General features: G+C 38.3%; 1 protein-coding gene across 2 annotated transcripts in view; it reads left to right on the top strand.

Moving 5' to 3' along the window:
* The window catches only part of rab6ba (RAB6B, member RAS oncogene family a), a 77,809-nt gene that overhangs the window by 47,913 nt on the left and 12,274 nt on the right, over window positions 1-17,622 (top strand). The window contains exons 3-7 of one of the 2 annotated variants that reach the window (XM_084722555.1): window positions 2,829-2,882; window positions 3,352-3,478; window positions 5,731-5,842; window positions 13,297-13,390; window positions 16,013-16,079. In XM_084722555.1, coding sequence (XP_084578681.1) covers window positions 2,829-2,882; window positions 3,352-3,478; window positions 5,731-5,842; window positions 13,297-13,390; window positions 16,013-16,079 — 454 coding nt within the window. The remainder of the gene's footprint in view (window positions 1-2,828; window positions 2,883-3,351; window positions 3,479-5,730; window positions 5,843-13,296; window positions 13,391-16,012; window positions 16,080-17,622) is intronic. The other variant, XM_084722556.1, reaches the window with a different exon arrangement.

Consider the following 17,622-nt stretch of genomic DNA (forward strand, 5'->3'; position numbering starts at 1 on the left):
ACGTCCTGTCCTCATGCCAGACTCTCTGAGTTAGTCCACTGTGGTAGCTGGCATCGCCACGGAAACGAGTGCGTGATCAAGCTGCTGATGCCCAGTTCTGTCAAAGCGGGCAGTGGGCACCCTGCTGGACTGCCTAACATAGACAAACAGAACAGATACAACCACCTGCTTAATCACAGATGGGTACAAAAGTATCAAAATGTGTCTTGGTACAAATAACTTGACTGTTAAATCCAAGTTAGGAAACGGCATCCTCTGTTGTCCCTGTTGTTCCAACTGGCTGGTGCTTTAGTTTGCAGGCTGGGGTCACACAGGCTCTAAACATGCAGCTGGGGACTGCTGCATAATTTGGGGTCAGTCCTACAGCAGCTACTGTCCTTTACACCCTCATGTGTTCACCGAGACACCAAACATCTGGTTGCACCGCCTGAAAGGGTCACAAGCCACATCTGCCTTCACCGGCTGTCATTAAAAATCTCTCATTCCAAACTCTTCTGTCTCTCATTAAGCATCTTTTGTTCTTCATTCAAGGTGCATACTGACTAATATAATATTGGTAGTTACTACTAATACTGGAATTTTTAATGACATTAATGTTTTGATTGTACTGTATTTTTTATTTTGAAAAGAAGCCATCTTTGTAATTGTGAGATCTGAAAGTTTACTGTCACATTTCCAAAACTGAACAGTTCTGGCATCCATAAAAAAAATAAAACCAGCCCTGCAGTTTAACATTAATTTCTAGGTTTTGATTTGTTCAAGCCAGAGCACCTGATGATATCATGGCAGGCAGCAAAGCAGAAAGCCGTGGGCTTGGCTGCGGAAAGTAAACATCCTTTGAAGAGGGAACACAGTACCATCTGCCTTGTGACACAATAAGAGAGTGATTAGATTGCTATTATAAATGGATAATGTGAGATGATAAGAGCCATGATTTTTGGGAGCCCAATTGAGTATTTAAATCATACAAAGTACAAAATGTACTGAAAGAATACAGCTGTTCTAATTATCGAAGTGTAATATTTCCATAATAACAGCTGAAATCATTTAGCCTGCTCCAATTTAAACTGCCTTGATGATCAATAAACAGTCAGTAGACATTACAAACTTAAACATAATCACAGAGTTGAATCAACAGTCTACTAAAATTGCATGTCATAAGCTCTACAAAGGCTTCAATTGTTGCAGTGTTTTTATTGGATATATTGTACATACACATGGGGTGATGTGATGTGATCAGGAGGACTGTGGATCAGCCAAAGATGTTACAGTACTCCATCATCCTCATCACGCTTTGCATCTTTAACTTGCATGATTCATTTCCTTAGTAAATACTCTGCAGAGTCTTGCACAGATTTTGTTTTGCAAACCCATGCCCACGAAGCTCATTGCCAAAAACGGACCATTACCCACAATTATTTCAGTATTATTTCAAGTCAGATCCGGACCTGTTAATATAAGTCCTGCAAACCAATCGTGATTAATCACACATATACAGTCAACTAGATTGTGTTCTTGGAAAAATCTGTCAACAGACCTTTTTCACAGCAGCCATTTTGACATGAAATAGTAAAGCAGGGGTGCTTTTAAGTGGGCTGGACCAGGAAACCATTTTTTCCCTCTTTTTTTAGTGCAGAAAAGTACAGGCCCATTCTGAAAACATTCACAGTTGAACCATCTACTTACAAAACAGATTACATATAGTCTTAGATGCTGTAAGAAAAAAATAACAGTGTCTCAGATTTTTTAACATTTAGTCAATTTATTGTTATTTCATATGAATTACAATATACATATCATAGAAGATCTTCAAAAAAACAAAACATTTTTGTATCTAACAAATTTTTGAGATCTATAAATTCTTATAATTTTACATACATTGCCGATCCTTTGTTGTAATGCTGCCATCACCACATGACAAAGTGGAAGCTAATGAGGAAGATGGTTATCCCGTGCCTTAAAACCATTACAAATCAAAAGTTTTGGCAGAGCCTTAGCAACAGCGTTTGACCAATATTATGTTTTATTATTAGTATTAGTTTTATCACTGTTATCAGAGGACTGTGCTTTCATCTGTAATGAATGACTCCTCCGCAATTTTTACACTTTCCAAATAGATCGGACCCTTTGGTGGGCTGGTATTGGCCCGCAGGCTGCATATTTGACACCTGTGTAAGTAGAGTAAACACAGGTGTTTCTAATGATACTAATGAAGGTTCTGTTCCATTCAGGTCAAACAGAGTCAGAGTGCTGCTGTTGTGCAATGGGCTCACTGGAAAAAGCTCTGCTACACTAAATGGAATGGGACTATCAATTGTACCAATTAGTATCATTGGAAACACCTGTGTTTACTCTGCTATTTCATATCAGTATGGCTGCTGTGAAGAAGGTCTGTTGGTGCAGCACTGTGCTCCTGCAGCTGTTGATGTGTTTCCTCCTTTTACAAGCAGCAAAGATGTACCAGCTACGAGCTAGCCTACCTCACTGTTGGATCAGTGACATCCCATTATTTGGCTGGATGTGAATTTAGGGATCAAAAGTTGTGTCGTTGGCTGTCATTATTAAAAAAGTCCTGGTGGCATCAGTCGGCTTGAGGCTTTAGATATTCAGATTCTGATTTAGATTCTGAGAAAAAAAATTCCCACTATCTATATGCTTTTAGTTTTTACCCATGATCAACTGTACCCGTGAATTTATGTAGATATATTTTTAACCCGTTATACAACTTTTTTGCAGGGACCTGGTGCAGGACTCTTATACTGTGCTCTTTGTTTTTCCAAGTGCTTACAGTGATGTTGATCCATGGATATCTTCTTTCCCTAAACTAGGCCACAATTGGAATTGACTTCCTGTCGAAAACCATGTACTTGGAAGATCGAACGGTAAGAACCTCACTTACAGCTCTGTAATCTCATGACAAAGATGTTAAATGTTTGCAAAGTGGCAGCGCTGCAGTAACTCCTTCTCTCAGAGAGACATACTCTAGAAGTGTTCATCACTACACTAATGCATGCACTGAAACATTAACCAGCTATACTCATGAACAGCATGTCATCTTTGTAGCTTGTGTTATGCAGATGAATACAATCAAATCTTTGTGCATGTCTGTTTGTCTTTGGGAATCTTTCATACAGTAGTACCACCTTGGAAGTGTCATTATGAGAAGTTTGCTCATAAATGACACCTGAGTGTAAATCTTGCGCTGTGTACCCTCAGACATATATCTTACTGTGTTTGTGTTCATGACACTATAGGTGTTGTGTAAGCCTGTGTGTGTGTATGTGTGTGTGTATAGAGGGAGCCTTCTGTTTCCAGGCTCTCTGACGTTCTGAATAATCTCAGCCTCCTCAGCTTTGTCTCTCTGAACCCCAGGTGAGGTTGCAGCTCTGGGACACAGCAGGACAGGAGCGCTTCAGGAGCCTCATTCCCAGTTATATACGGGACTCCACTGTGGCTGTGGTGGTCTACGACATTACAAGTTAGTGTCCCTCATCAAATACTTGAATTGTATATTTACACTAAGCTGGCGGCCCATGAAGTGTCCAACTAATTGTTTCTGTTATACCTGTTATATCGCTTTAAAGATCCTTGGCCAAAAACTTCACTGTCTTTAGTTGTGAAATGGATGGCAGATGGAGTTCTCTGAGTAGCAAAATCCAAGTTGAGATTTCACAAATATCAAATGTCTGCTTGATACTTTCCATAAGCAAGTTGGATCTACTGTGCAACGAGATGAGACTCATTGTATTAACCTCCCACTATCTCAAATTCTTCAAAGTCCAACTGAAACAAAATTGCATTTACATGTAATTGTCTGCTACATAATAAATACATATGTGCTAGGGCTGCACAGTAATCGAGATTTTATTGAAATTGCAATATGGCCAAGTGCAATATCCAAATCTGAGAAGCTGCATTTTTTATAGATATGTTTTTGGGGTCTTTTTTTATGTCTTTAATTTATAGGACTAGCTAAAGTGAGGACAGGAAAGGGGGACAGAGAATCGGGGGATGACATGCAGCAAATGGCTGTATGCATGAGTCAAACCCATTACCTACCTGGCCATCATTTTTTGATAAAGGAAAATGTGTATCCAAACAGTGTTATAATGAAGTACTGTAGTGCTACAGAGATGCCCTGGCCTACAAATCTTGTTCTCCAGATGGAAGAAAACATGTTTGTTTGGTACAGACCTCAAGAAATTTGTGTGCTCTTTTTTTCCATTGCAAATGAAAATTGTGATGCAAAATGATCATTCTCATTCATTAATTTGTCAGAATACCATTAGGTATCTGTGCAAGTAGAAGAAAACCTTATTTCGATACAACCAATCAAATCTTGCAGTACTGTCAGTGTTCTGTATGACGCAGAGCAGACGGTCACACTGAGCCAGACAGCAGCTACACAACACACGAGCCACAAACTCTGAACAACAGTTACATTAGCTTTCCTGCTAAAGCCTCCTTATCTAACTTACAAACATGAACACATACTCTCAGAGGAAAAGACACTGCTGGCATCAGTTTACAAGCTAGATAGCCAATTAGCTGGTGCTGCACATTAAACAACATACAACATACCTGCAAATGTCAGTCCAGTCCCAAAACACTACCTGCTCATGTTTGTTTTCTTGGTTAGTACTGGAGCTAAGCCTGCTCCCTACTGTCAGACAAAGACAGACACGCCCCTCCAAGCAGCTGAGATGAAAAAGAGCATTTTTTCATAATTCCCCAAAGACCTTATTCCTTCCTGTTAATAATAAACCACTAAGAATACATTTGAAAACAAATTGACTGCACAAATGGATGACTAAATCTGACCTCAGAACTAGTAACCATAACTGAAATAAAATGTAGGCATCTTAATCTGTGACTTCTTCTGAAGGGAAAAACTAGGGGCCTAACATGATGCTCCCTCCGTTCAAACAGAACTGTTTCTCCTGAATATTTCACCTGGCCGTTACATTCCACTACAGCAGTATTGTGGTGAAACAGTAGTGTGTAGAAGATAGCTCTTGCTCAGCCATACAGCTAAAATCCTGTAAAACTATGTATTTTTTTCAGGTTGGTGTTGTGAGGAATATTTATTATTTCTCATGACAGAAAGTCACATAATTCTCCCTCACATCATCGATGGATTCTATTTAATCATGTAAAAGAGTCAAGACATTTATTATACCATGATTTTATAAAAAAATTGTGGGTTACCGTCTCGCTTTCTTCACCTTGAAAAAGAAGTGGGGTCTGCTTCAATCAAATTCCCAGTCCAAGAATACCATACAACCTTTAGTTTGCATGCCACAAAGCCTGCATACTCAATGGACATGGCAAGGTCAAAGGGAAGAGCTTTATTAACATGCAACAGAGCTGGGCATGTACATGCATAACATGGATTTATTGTGTAATTCCAGTACTGCGTATCATATGGTATCATCTATCAGCTAATATCTTTTTAACATGATCTGCCACATGGGGTTTATTCATATCTCCTTCTTACATCAATAGTAATCAGCACCATGTACTGCAAAATGTCCAATTCATTTTATATCATCAGAATTCTTATTATGTCCTGCCAGCTGTCACTGTGTAAAAATTTAGTTGAAATGTTAATGGCTGTGGTTAGAGCGGTAACAGCTGGAGAGGTGTCATCGTATTGAATGTCACTGTAGTAGCATAAACAGCATCTTTAATTGGACTCTGCTTTGTTTCTTCCCCCTTTTTCTTAAACAGATGTTAATTCATTCCAGCAGACGTCAAAATGGATTGAGGACGTGAGAACAGAGAGAGGAAGTGATGTCATCATTATGCTTGTCGGCAATAAAACAGACCTGGCAGATAAGAGGTATGTAGTCACGACTGGACCTGCCTCCTGACGTCTGTACTTGTATCACATTGTGTTTTTTACTCAGCATTTCCCTTTATGCTTGGACGCCATGGCAACCATGATGTTCAGAGTGTCGGTCTGTCTGTCAGTCATTCTGCAGGAACATTCAGTTGAGCACAATACCTCAAGAACAAAACACGATAAAATCATCAGGCTCCCCTGTAGAGTGGATGATTTGATTAGATGTTGGAGTGCTTGCTGAATAAATCTGTATATTAATGAGACAAAACTGATCATCTTGAGACCCATAGAACTCCATAATACTTTACCATGTGAATTTAATATTAATACCACCTTAATGTTATATAAAGATAAGTATGGGAAATTAATGTTTGCTATGTTATATATCAAATGTCTAAACGAATAGACTCATTAGCCTAACTAGTTATGTTATGTTATGTTGTTGTAGTAATTATGGTGGAACATTAATTAATTAATGGTTTTGACAGGAGAAATTTACTGCTAGCTCGGGGAAGTTATTCAGTGATTCAACCCATGTTGTGCACAAGGGAATTCATTTTTCATATATACATATATGTCCGTATATTACAGATATCATTCTATAGTGAGGAGAAAGGCTGAAATAGGATATCTAAGAAAGCTGAGAAGGAAAAAAATATTTGAAAAGGGAATTCTTGGAGAAGCAGGGGCAAAATGAAAAGACATAAAGCAGGAATGTATAGAAATAGTGAGAAAATTAAAGGGTGAATCAAACTATAAAATGGCTTGTGTCATTGTGACAAAATGTTTTTAGGTTGCGTACTGTGCAGTACACACCAAAGCTTTGTTTGAGATAGATAACAGATGAAATGTAATCAGAAAAATGTTCAACTAAGTTGCCTCCTTTCATGTAAAAGTCCTATTCCTGACATGCTTTATCTCACTTCACTGCACTGCAAGAAAGCACAATATTAATGAAAATTTACTTTTTTGTTTCCTTTTGTTTCCAGAAACATCTGTGCATTAGACACAAACTCAGCGACTCTTTTCCTCAGTTTGAATTGTTCATTAATACCCCTGATGAAAATGACTAGCTGGGCATTGTGGGAATTGTGTTTTGATTTTAATTGTATTCAAGTGAAGGGTAGTTTAAATTGGAATGGAGGAACTTAGAAAAAATAATTGAATTAAAAATGACTCCCTGGCTGTCAGTTTATGTTCCCTTTTTTAAAATGTGTAGAAAATTAATTAACGACTAATCAGTTATTCTCTAAATTATGTGGATCTGTGGAACAGTAATGTCTTCTTCTTTTTTTCCGTTAGACCTTAAAGGTAGAGTCAGTGGGATTTGTCCATGCTGTTCCTAAATGTATCAAGGATGTCAAATACCCAGATTTTAGAAAATAATTAGACAGAATACGGAAATACAGGCAGAGAGCAGGGTCTCTGCAGATACAGCCACCATCACACACTTCTACTGGTTCATACGTGATGATTGAAAGGGATTCTGTAATATGAGTCTATACAGTGTTTTTTTTAGGAAGGCAAGAAGTCTTTTGAGATGCACTATCTCTTTTACAAGAGAGACGTGTCCAGAATGGAAGCATAGAGTAATTAACACACAGGCAAAAGAAGACATGACAAATTAATGCATTTATTCATGCATATGTGCCTGAACTGGAAGCTACTGCTAAAGCACCGAACAAAAAACATTTTCTGTTTATTTTCTTTGCTATATTGTACATTACAGAACATTAATTAGCAAATGTTAGCATGCTAACACCCTGAATATGTAAACATTATATCTGCTGACCATCAGCATATAGTGGGCTGATGTTAACACTAATCTGAAATCACTGCTGTGCCTCAGTACAGTATCACAGACCAGAGCAGAACAGTGTTTTCCCACAATATACGAGGTATTTACATATGCTGTAAGTTTTGTATGCGAGGAAAATGCATGCATATCTTAGCATGCATGCTTAAGTTCTTAATATACATCAAGAGTCTTCATCAGTTACCATTAGTAGTGTATTTCTGAGCTACAGTTTGGAGGCTGACAAACACTTCTTGTAGTCCATTAATCTATCTTCCTGTGTTATTGCTGTTCTGCTGTCTTAAGTAATGGCAGTCCTCTGGGACATCCTTTACGTTAGGTTTAGACAGCTGCTCAGGTTTATAGTCTGTTTCTTTGCTGGATACACTTCCCAAGTCAACACATCGAAGAAACCGCTGAGCATCTACTTTTTGGTCTGGTCTGGACTGATCTTAGCGTACTTTTAAGAAAACACTAGGTGATGTTGACACTTTCCATTTCCTTTCTTCTTTCTGCACCTATCAAATACAGTATGCAGCCATACTGAATGTCAGGTTTGTAAAAGCGTTCATGAGCATTTTCACAAATCATGAGTAGCTGTGCATAGACCATGCACACATATGCACAATTTAACTGTTGTTGTCAGCATTATTTGCACATGCGGTGACAATAACATTCACAGCGTTAGCATGTCGAGGAAATAGTTTGAGCTGCAGAAAGAAATTCCCTTTGGCATACTTGTGTCTCAGATTGAAGGGGTAGCAGGAAAACTGCTGCTGGTGGCAGTTTTCCATGACGTATCTCACTGGATCTATCAATAAAATGGCTGCTATAACAACTGACCAAAGGCAAAAGCTTTGGTTTTTCAGATTGAGATTGTAAAACTGGACAAGAGTTGTGAGTGTGAGTGTCCCATCTGATTCTACAGTGTCGTGGAGCATATTTTAGATGTTACCAAATTAAGACCTAAAAACAAGTCTAAAAAGACCTAAGCCTAAAATTCAGGTTTGACCTAATATTATATTTAGATATATCTTTATAGCTGACCTGTTGTATTAATCAGCAGTGTGTTATTGTGAAATTTTGGGCCTCTAGAAAAACAGTGAAGTGAACATTACAGAACCTTTTCCCTAATTTATGGGTAATTTATTTTAACTGTAATTTATCTGGTAGTCTAGTCTTTAATGGAGTCTGGAAGTTAAAGCTCCAGTAAATGTTCCATGGTAAAGAAGTGAAAGCTATTTACTGCATTAACATCACCACAGCATCCTCTCCTAATTTGCTTCTTCTTAGAGATAAATCAGCCTTATTGCTGTGTGTATGAGCCTGGAGGGGTTTTGTACAAATCAGTGCAGAAAAGTCAAATTGGCTGTTTCCTATTTTTTTTAAATGACAGTACTGCAAAGTTTCCATCTGCCTTGTCTTGACCAGTCATTCAGAATCTTATGTATAATTTCTCCCTTTTTATTTCCTTTATTGCAAAGGAAGTTGAGGTTAATCATAGTGACACTCCTGCTGGAAATGTGGTTGCGCATGCCAGCAACTGTTCCACATGCAAGAGATGATAAATGTTGCTGTCACTCCGGGTACTGTTGCGTGTTTCCAGTGTCTCCAGTGATGCTGCACGAGGCTGTCCTCAAGCAGCAACTGTCAAATTCAAGTGATAATGATTTTATTTGGATTCACTCTGTGACAATTTAGAAATATGAATCAAATGAAAAAGAACAAGCTGCGCATGTGCATTGTGCGTCAGTGACTTGGCACATCATCTGACAGCATAGTAAATAATGTGGCTGACATTGAAAAATGAGTTGAAAGTCATCAAACGCCTGGCAGCGATATAGTGTGACATTTTAAATGTGTTTTTTGGTGGTTGTTTTGGTAGCTGGACCTTTAAAAAACATCTTAAATAAGGTCAGTGATGCAATTTAGCTGCACTGTCTTATACTATATCAATACTGACACATATAACCCTGCCTTTGACAGTACTTGAGAAGAAGCAGAGATTCACGGGTAAAGCATTACTGTGATATGGTGCAATTTGATTATCAGCTGCTCGGGAGGAGCACCTTTGTGAGCTGGTCTCTCTCTGTGTTTGCTGGTTTGTTCATTCATGCGTGGTGAAGCTTCTCACAATGCTCAGTCCTGAGGGGAGTTTAAGTACATGCAGTTTAGGTGCTGCAGAGTCACCGGAGCCTTGCATAAGGGAAATCCATTGTGCATCACCAGGCACCAGGCAGCATCAACCAAGTGCAGCCTGCTGTGCTGTATATTGACAGGGTGGAGCTCAGGGAGTTTTAAAACTGTACTGCTTAACTGAGTGTAGAAATGAAGTCTTTTGTTCAGTTATTTCTCTAATTTCCTTCTACACTGCTACTACAATTCTTTTGTGAAGTCAGTGTTAAAGTTAATGTACTTTCCTTTAAGAAAATCATCCTCAGTGATCTGGAGCCTTCATGCAGGCTTGAGGTTGTTTTCCTGATATCAAATTTATTATTATATTTAATCCACAAATTTATGCTCGTGCTTTCAGTACACAAGGTAGACAAACATATAACACAAATAATACAATATCTATGCAATGAATACCAATCTGTTGAAACTTATGTTTAACCTACAAAAACAGATTTGATTGACATGTTATCTGTGAAGTTGTTATGGTTTATGTGTTAGTGAACAGTTGCCTGTTTACACATTCCACTGAACCAGCAACATTGCATTCACTTTAACTTGTGTTTTTAGCAAATGCAAGTCCAATACTCACTCTTCTTTTAGCTCTGTTTTGGTCTGTATTAATTCCTGAGAGAAATATCTGGCTTCTTCCAGATAAATGCTCCACTATGTTTACCAGCTAACCCACTAACTGTGTCTGTGTGCTGTTTGATGTGGAGCAGATCGTGTACAGTGTGTTTAACAGAGCCTAGTTTTCACTGAAAACAACTCTGTGCTGCTGAATAGTAGTGAAGTTGTGGGACAAAAACCCAAAATAATGAACTTAAAGACGCTATAAAGCTCTATAGCGCTGATAAGAACTACAGAGTTGAGTGATAATTCTCTGTGGGTTCATCACCATGGGCAACAGCTTTTGCATTACATGTAATAATTGTATTCATTATTAATCTAAAAAGAAATAGTAGTACATCTTTGATGGTCAACTAATATATCTTACAAATAAAAATCTGAGTGAAGAATCAAAGGTAAGCATTTGAATAGGCCTCAGTGACTATGTATCACTTTATTTTGGAGGCTTCTTAAAGGGAAAATTCACAACTTTTTATGTGGATATCCAATCAGTAGATATAGTCAGTTAAAGCAATACATTTCATAGTGTGTGCTATATTGACAGTGAAAGCTGCAAAAGTTTTAGATCTTCCTGCATTGAGTGATGTAGTTGTTCTTAAGGCAGAACTACAGGCTGTTTTAGCATGGATATCTAGTCAGCCACCAGCCAGGGTCCGTGCTAAATGAGTGTTTTTTTCGTGCTGTTCCCGAGTAAATATTTTAGTATACTAGTACTTGTTAGTTCAAGCCATTAATCGAATAGTTGTTGCAACTTTATGATATTAATGTAATTATTTAAATATATATTTTGGGGCACAAAGTAAGATGCCTGGTAAATGCTAAAAACAAAAGCAGTAATGATTCTGATTGTGTTGAAATAACCACTAATGAGACTGAACATTTTGTTTATTTTAACAGAGTACGACTGTAATGTCATTTTTCAAAACACTGGAATAAATAACTTCCAGCTTCACAAAAACAAATACTTGCAGACTTATCTAGATGCTGAATGCTCTGTACTTACAAATGAAGTTCCTGCAAGTTGCTCCTCAGCTGCTTCACGCCTTCCATCCCATCGTGTCTTCCCTGGAGTCAGGGTTGTGATTGGAGCTGCTGTTAATCACCTCAGGTGCTGTATTCCATTTTGTCAAACCAGCCACCATCTCTTGAAGGCTGTGTCCTAAATCTAATAGGACTAAGTGAGCTAACTAGCGCATAGCAGCTACAGCACAGTTAGCAGCAATGTGCTTGTGACTACGGTGTGATGAAACAAAAGATCAGTATTGCAGCAGTCCCCATTCTGGCCAGGCATAACGGCAACGTGCAGCTCCCGAATGAAGTTTTAGGTGTTTTGTTAAGTTTTCTGAAACTGACAAATAAATGAAAACTTGGTCAACTAAGACTCCTCACAATGACTAACAGTTTAGTCAAATATTAGGAGTCAGCCCTAGTATTTTTGTCACCTAACACTACGTTTTGTCCAACAAAGTAATAGCTACAGCTTAAGTTAGTGAAACAAGGCAGTGTCAAGGTGTGTGTGTCAAGTTCACAAGCAATGCATCCTGGTACATGTAGGCACTGCTGGCAAAGCTCTGCAAGCGGGAATGTCAGCTTTCTTGGTCAATATAGCACACACTGAGGAATTAGGAACACTGAGAGGACATCCAAATGAAAAGTGGTGAATTTTTCCTTTAACAAGAAAAGTTGAGAATCACCAGGTCTACTCAAGTTGTTTTTTTAATGCCATCTAGTTGAGTGAATGATTACACTTAATAAAAAAATAAGGCGGCAAAGATCAAATTGATTTGTTAACTTTTTTCTGCCTGATTTGCATAATGACCACAAATAGTAGTAATGCAGCCCCCTTATTTGCATAAAGTGTTGAAGAGCTGTGATCACCAGTGAGAGCTGACGTCATATTTTAGGACAGAACTGCTCTGAAACCCCAAATGCCCACCAGTGTGCATGAAAGTTGCTAGGATGCCACATATTGCACATCCGTTATGCAATTTTCTTGCCAACTGCCTGTCTGCTGATGAATAAGCCTCGGTGTTGTTTAAGTTGGAACTCAGACGCATGCATCCAGAAATAGCCACAGCGGCACTGGTGCAACTCTGTCAGGTGGTGTTATTATGTAAATACATCTCCAGTGCAGTGTTTTCTGTTCTTACTGCAGGAACTTCTTTTCCTACCTCACAAAGACTGAATTTCTCTTTGTTCTGGGCTCAGATGCAAAGGAGGAGTTATTTAAAGGGAGGAGGATCAGTTAAATATAATGCTGCCCTGTTTGATGCTTTTCACAACAGGATAACTTGTCGACTTGAGTGTGTTGAGACAGGCGTTACACCACTTAAGGGTTAGCTGGAAGTAAGGAAGTGGCATTTTTGAGAAAGTATGCAGCTAAGATTCCCTTTGTGTGAAGAGGAACAAAGAAGACAGACTAGTTACGTCATGGTTTTCCCAGAAGACCGGTGGCAGGTTGATTTAAACCAGTCATCTTAACGAACCTCCTGGCTATGCGAGCTGTGGAGTCAGCAGGACTGCACCGATTTCTCTGTGTGTGTTAATGGACACCTAACGCAGTCTCCGTTTCACAGCGAGAGCCAAACAATCACTGCCAAATTCATTAACATGTAATGCAAATTGGCTGTTATTAATTTGTTGCTGGACAATGTAATTAATCCTTCTCAGTCATTAGCTAATTAAGTCTCATGTATCCTCACTAGCCCAGAATAACAGGAGCTTCAGCTGCAAATAGTGGACTGAATAGGAGGACATCACCCTCTGCTTTGTGTCCACATTCTGTAAACGGTTAATCACGATCTTTAATGCATTAATCTGCAGTGTTTTGATGATAATTCCTCTGTTTTCACAGGCAAATCACAATTGAGGAAGGTGAACAGAGGGCTAAAGAGCTGAGTGTCATGTTCATAGAGACCAGTGCCAAGACAGGTTATAACGTCAAACAGGTGAGTGGACGTTTAAAGCTTAGAGGTATTAAAGGTTTAATTCAGAATTCCAGGTCATTCTGCCCATGATTGACTCACAATTATGGAAATACAAACAGATTATTATAGTCCCACAAGATATTGTTGTCATGATTTTGACATCATAGTTTATGAAGAAATATTCTTGTGTCAAGAACATGACAGAATATTTACACCGCAGGTTCCTCCTACAGGTTGGATAATGTGATTCCCTGTAAGTTAGTTAAGAACTAAATGCATATTTAATGTATGGATTGATCAGTTATTTTATTTAAATTCTATTTTATTTGATTTAATTTGTATTTCTTTATGTTTACATTCACCGTGACTCCTCACTAAAATGCATTGTGCGTATCCTCGATAACTAACAAACGTTGAATTATTTTCTTTCCTCATAAAACATATGGGAAGACATCCGTGTGGCAGCCCTCACGTGTCAGTGTTTTTTGTTCAACACCATTAATGCCTTCCAGGAGAGACCGCCTGAAAATGAGCACCACTGTCCGCATATTTTAATGATTTCTGCGTCTCCTCACTCAACCAGCTTTCCCTCTGCCCTTAAGTGGAACAGCTATAAACATTTTTGCCCTCTGACATGACTGGTTCTTTCCAAGCTTCCCCCAGTTCTTCTTCGCCTTAAGTGCTCATGCGTGTGCATCCGTGTATGCATGATCAAGATAAAAAGACAACAGGGGCCCACTCATAAAATCATTGCTCCATATCAGTATTAGTGGTCACAAAAATCCACAGATAAATACAAGTGATAATTGAATTGAAATATCCATATTGGTCGACCACTTGTATACAGATGAGAATGCAGTTCTTGCTGTTTAAATCCATGTTGCCACTACCAACGTCTCACCAAGATTGAATAGAGTATGTATTCATTCCTTTAAGTGATATTTAATTAATTAATTAACTCTAACTATTAGTGTAGGAGTACATATATGAAAACAGAGGAACTACGTTTCAGAGAAGTTTGTGGGTTGCAAATACAAAAAGAAGGGCTGCCTGGTCAACAAATAGTAATTTGTCTCTGAACAGATGTTTGTCAATGAAAACAATGACTGTTAAGTTAATAAGCAGTGAGATGAAGGGAAGCTGCATTGTGTCTGTCAGTGAATGGTGTTGCTGACAGGCGCCTCTCTCAGCCCGTAGCAGCGCAGACAGAGGCGGCCATTCTTCACCTTACCTCAGGACTGTGGACGGGATGGAAAACAAAGGTCGCAGTGCTGCCGCCTCCAAAGGCAGCACTGTTCACACTGTTTGGCTGTGTCATCACTCCCCAACTGAGATGTTGTGTCAGCAAATTTAAGCTTTTAGGCGTCACTGTGTCACATTTTTTTGTGAGAACTTGTAAGTAATATAAAAAGACCGCTGATAGACCTTCACAGCAGCATATTAATATGAAATAGTTGAGTAAACACAGGTGTTACCATGATACGAATTAAGGTTATGTTGAGTCACTGTCATGCTCTTGTGGATGTTGGCTCACTAGAAAGGCTGTGCTACACTAAATGGAACGGGAGTTTAATTAGTATCGTTAGTAACACCGGTGTTTATTCACTATTTCGTATCAATATGCTGAAGTAAAAAATGTTTTTTAATGTTAAGAGATGTGTCATATCATCATCTAAACATGACTCTTTTGTTATTTGTTTCACCAAAATTTTAACAAATTGAAACTTTTTGTTTGTTTGTTTGTTTTAAGTTCTTTACAAATACTACTGCTTACAGTACCACCCAAAAGAGTAAAGGGGCAAATGCTTCTGACAAAGTTTGGTGAAAATGGGCACATGCTTTATAAAAACATGACCTACGCTCTTCCTGAAAACATCCTGTAGGTACAGATAATAAATGTGCGAAACTTTTGATTTGAATTTAGTTATCTGACAGGCACATACGCTGACATATTTGTTTGAAAAGTTACTCCTGTTATATCTGAATAGCAGACCAGCATGAATAACAGACCATTGCCATGGACGCAGTTCTGATCATAGACTCTGGAGGCACAATAAAATACATTTTAAATCAATAAAATATTTTTAAAGTAGTATTTTATTATTATTTTTTTTAAGTAATTATCCATGTAATAAACAGAATAATTTACGTTATATAGTGCATGAAATAAACCCTTTCAGGGTGATTCAAGTGTTGCACCATCCTGTCAGAGTTTATTTTGCAATAATGACCTGCTCACTGCAGCTTATCCCTTAGGTACCTTTAGATATCCCTTATTATTCCATTAGATCAGTCTGCTCTAACTCCTGAATTACCATAGAATAATTAACTTTGACAACAACAAACACAGACATAAGATTTATGGAATTTACCTGTTTAAAGCAAGTCTGTATGTTCATATCCTAGTTAATATCCTAGCAAAACAAACATACTTTGACACATCTGCAGAAATAAAAAATATACAAAAACACTAGTTTGATCAATTGATATTATTTTCCCCTTAAATGATTAATTGATTAACGATGTATCAAAAGGTCAATTGTTAGACAGATTAGACAGAGACTGTCTAGACAGAAAGTGTCATGTTGTGTCCCTGTTAAGGTCTACAGAGAAAGTGTCCTCATTCTCTTCTTTTCTTTCCAGCTGTTTCGGCGTGTGGCAGCTGCTCTTCCAGGGATGGAAAGTATGCAAGAACCAAGCAAAGAAGGGAGTATCCTTTGACCCATTTCCATATCATGAAAATCCCCTTTTCATGATATGAAAGACCTATTTTAATAAGGTGTGAACAGCATATTAACAAGCCGAGCGGAAATATTTTCGCATTTGAATCTCAATGTGATAGCACCGCTCGCTCTTAAATGAAAGGAGTTCCACCAGTGAACTCTGCATCCTGACACCTATTTAAATAGGTGTCAGCCACCTGTCCAATTAAATGTGTTTTCAGCACGACACTCTCACTAACTGTTTGGTGCCTGACAAGAGCAGAAGTGGGCGGCTGGTCAGGCCGACAGTAGACACCTGCAGTTTTGTCTATAGTGGGTGGGCAGGTTTGCTCATTTAAAACCAGAGACTGGAGTCTCAGCCTGTGGTGATGCTGCTAACTGGCACCTCATATCTGCTGCTGTCAACTGAGCATGTCGTGGCTCCACCTGTGGAGGATTTGTCAGGGGCTGCAGCCCTTAACAAAACTAATACTTTATTCTTAAGGAAGCAGCATTTAATACTGCAAAAAATCTCACATATTATTGAGAGCATCTTTTCAGTCTTATGAATTATAGAAACACACGGTGTAAACTTTATTTGTTTTGATTACATTTAAGGAGTGATTTGACTCAATTGGCCCTCTGTTTGAATAATTCACAACACAGAGATGTGTGTGTGTTTATGTCTGATGTCAAAGGAGATAACCAGAGCAGCTGAGACAGATTTTAACTGTAATTTTCATCAGTAAGTACAGAGAGCCCTCAGGCTGTCTGGGCTCCTCTCACGCTCCAGCATTGATTTTTACATCTGTAAATATATCCAACACTTCACACTCATTCTATTTTAGATGATTCTCACAGACTTCAGTTAATGAAAAATTTAATATACAGTATCTGCACTCAACTTTGATTGGTTTGATTGTAAAAGAAAGCTTATTAGCTCCGTAGACCATGTTTTCTTCTTGTGTTATTAACTTTTTTCCATTTTTTTAAAGAAAGGAGGATTGAAAAACAAAAGCATAACAGATAAAGCACATAATGAAAAGAGAGCACAGACCAACCCAAATGACAGCAGTGCATCACCAGCACTGCTTTAAGTCCATTATGACCCCGCCAGTCTGAGTCACTCTTGATGGGTAAATGCAGTATGACTCCACTGTAAATGCAACAAGAGCCCACTGGTACAAAGACCGCTTACATACTAATATTATATCTGCAATACAGAGAGGATGATGACAGTAAATTCTTGTAAAATAAATGATACAACATACAATAAGCTGTGTGACCACTTGGGTCACTATATCTACATAAAAATATACATATACCACTCAACAAAAATATAAACTGTCATTGAAAAAAATAATGTTTTGCTCCCATTTTTCATGAGTTGAGGTAAAAAAATCTAAGACTTTTTCTCTGCACATAAAAGGTTTATTTCTCTCAAATTTTGTTCACAAATCTCTTAAAATCCATGTTAGTGACAACTTCTCCTTTGCTAAAATAATCCATCCACCTAACAGATGTGGCATACAGAGCTGCTGATTAAACAGC

Source organism: Lutjanus erythropterus, chromosome 7, assembly GCF_056507025.1.
Source record: "Lutjanus erythropterus isolate fLutEry1 chromosome 7, fLutEry1.hap2, whole genome shotgun sequence".
Classification (NCBI taxonomy): Eukaryota; Metazoa; Chordata; class Actinopteri; order Lutjaniformes; family Lutjanidae; genus Lutjanus; species Lutjanus erythropterus.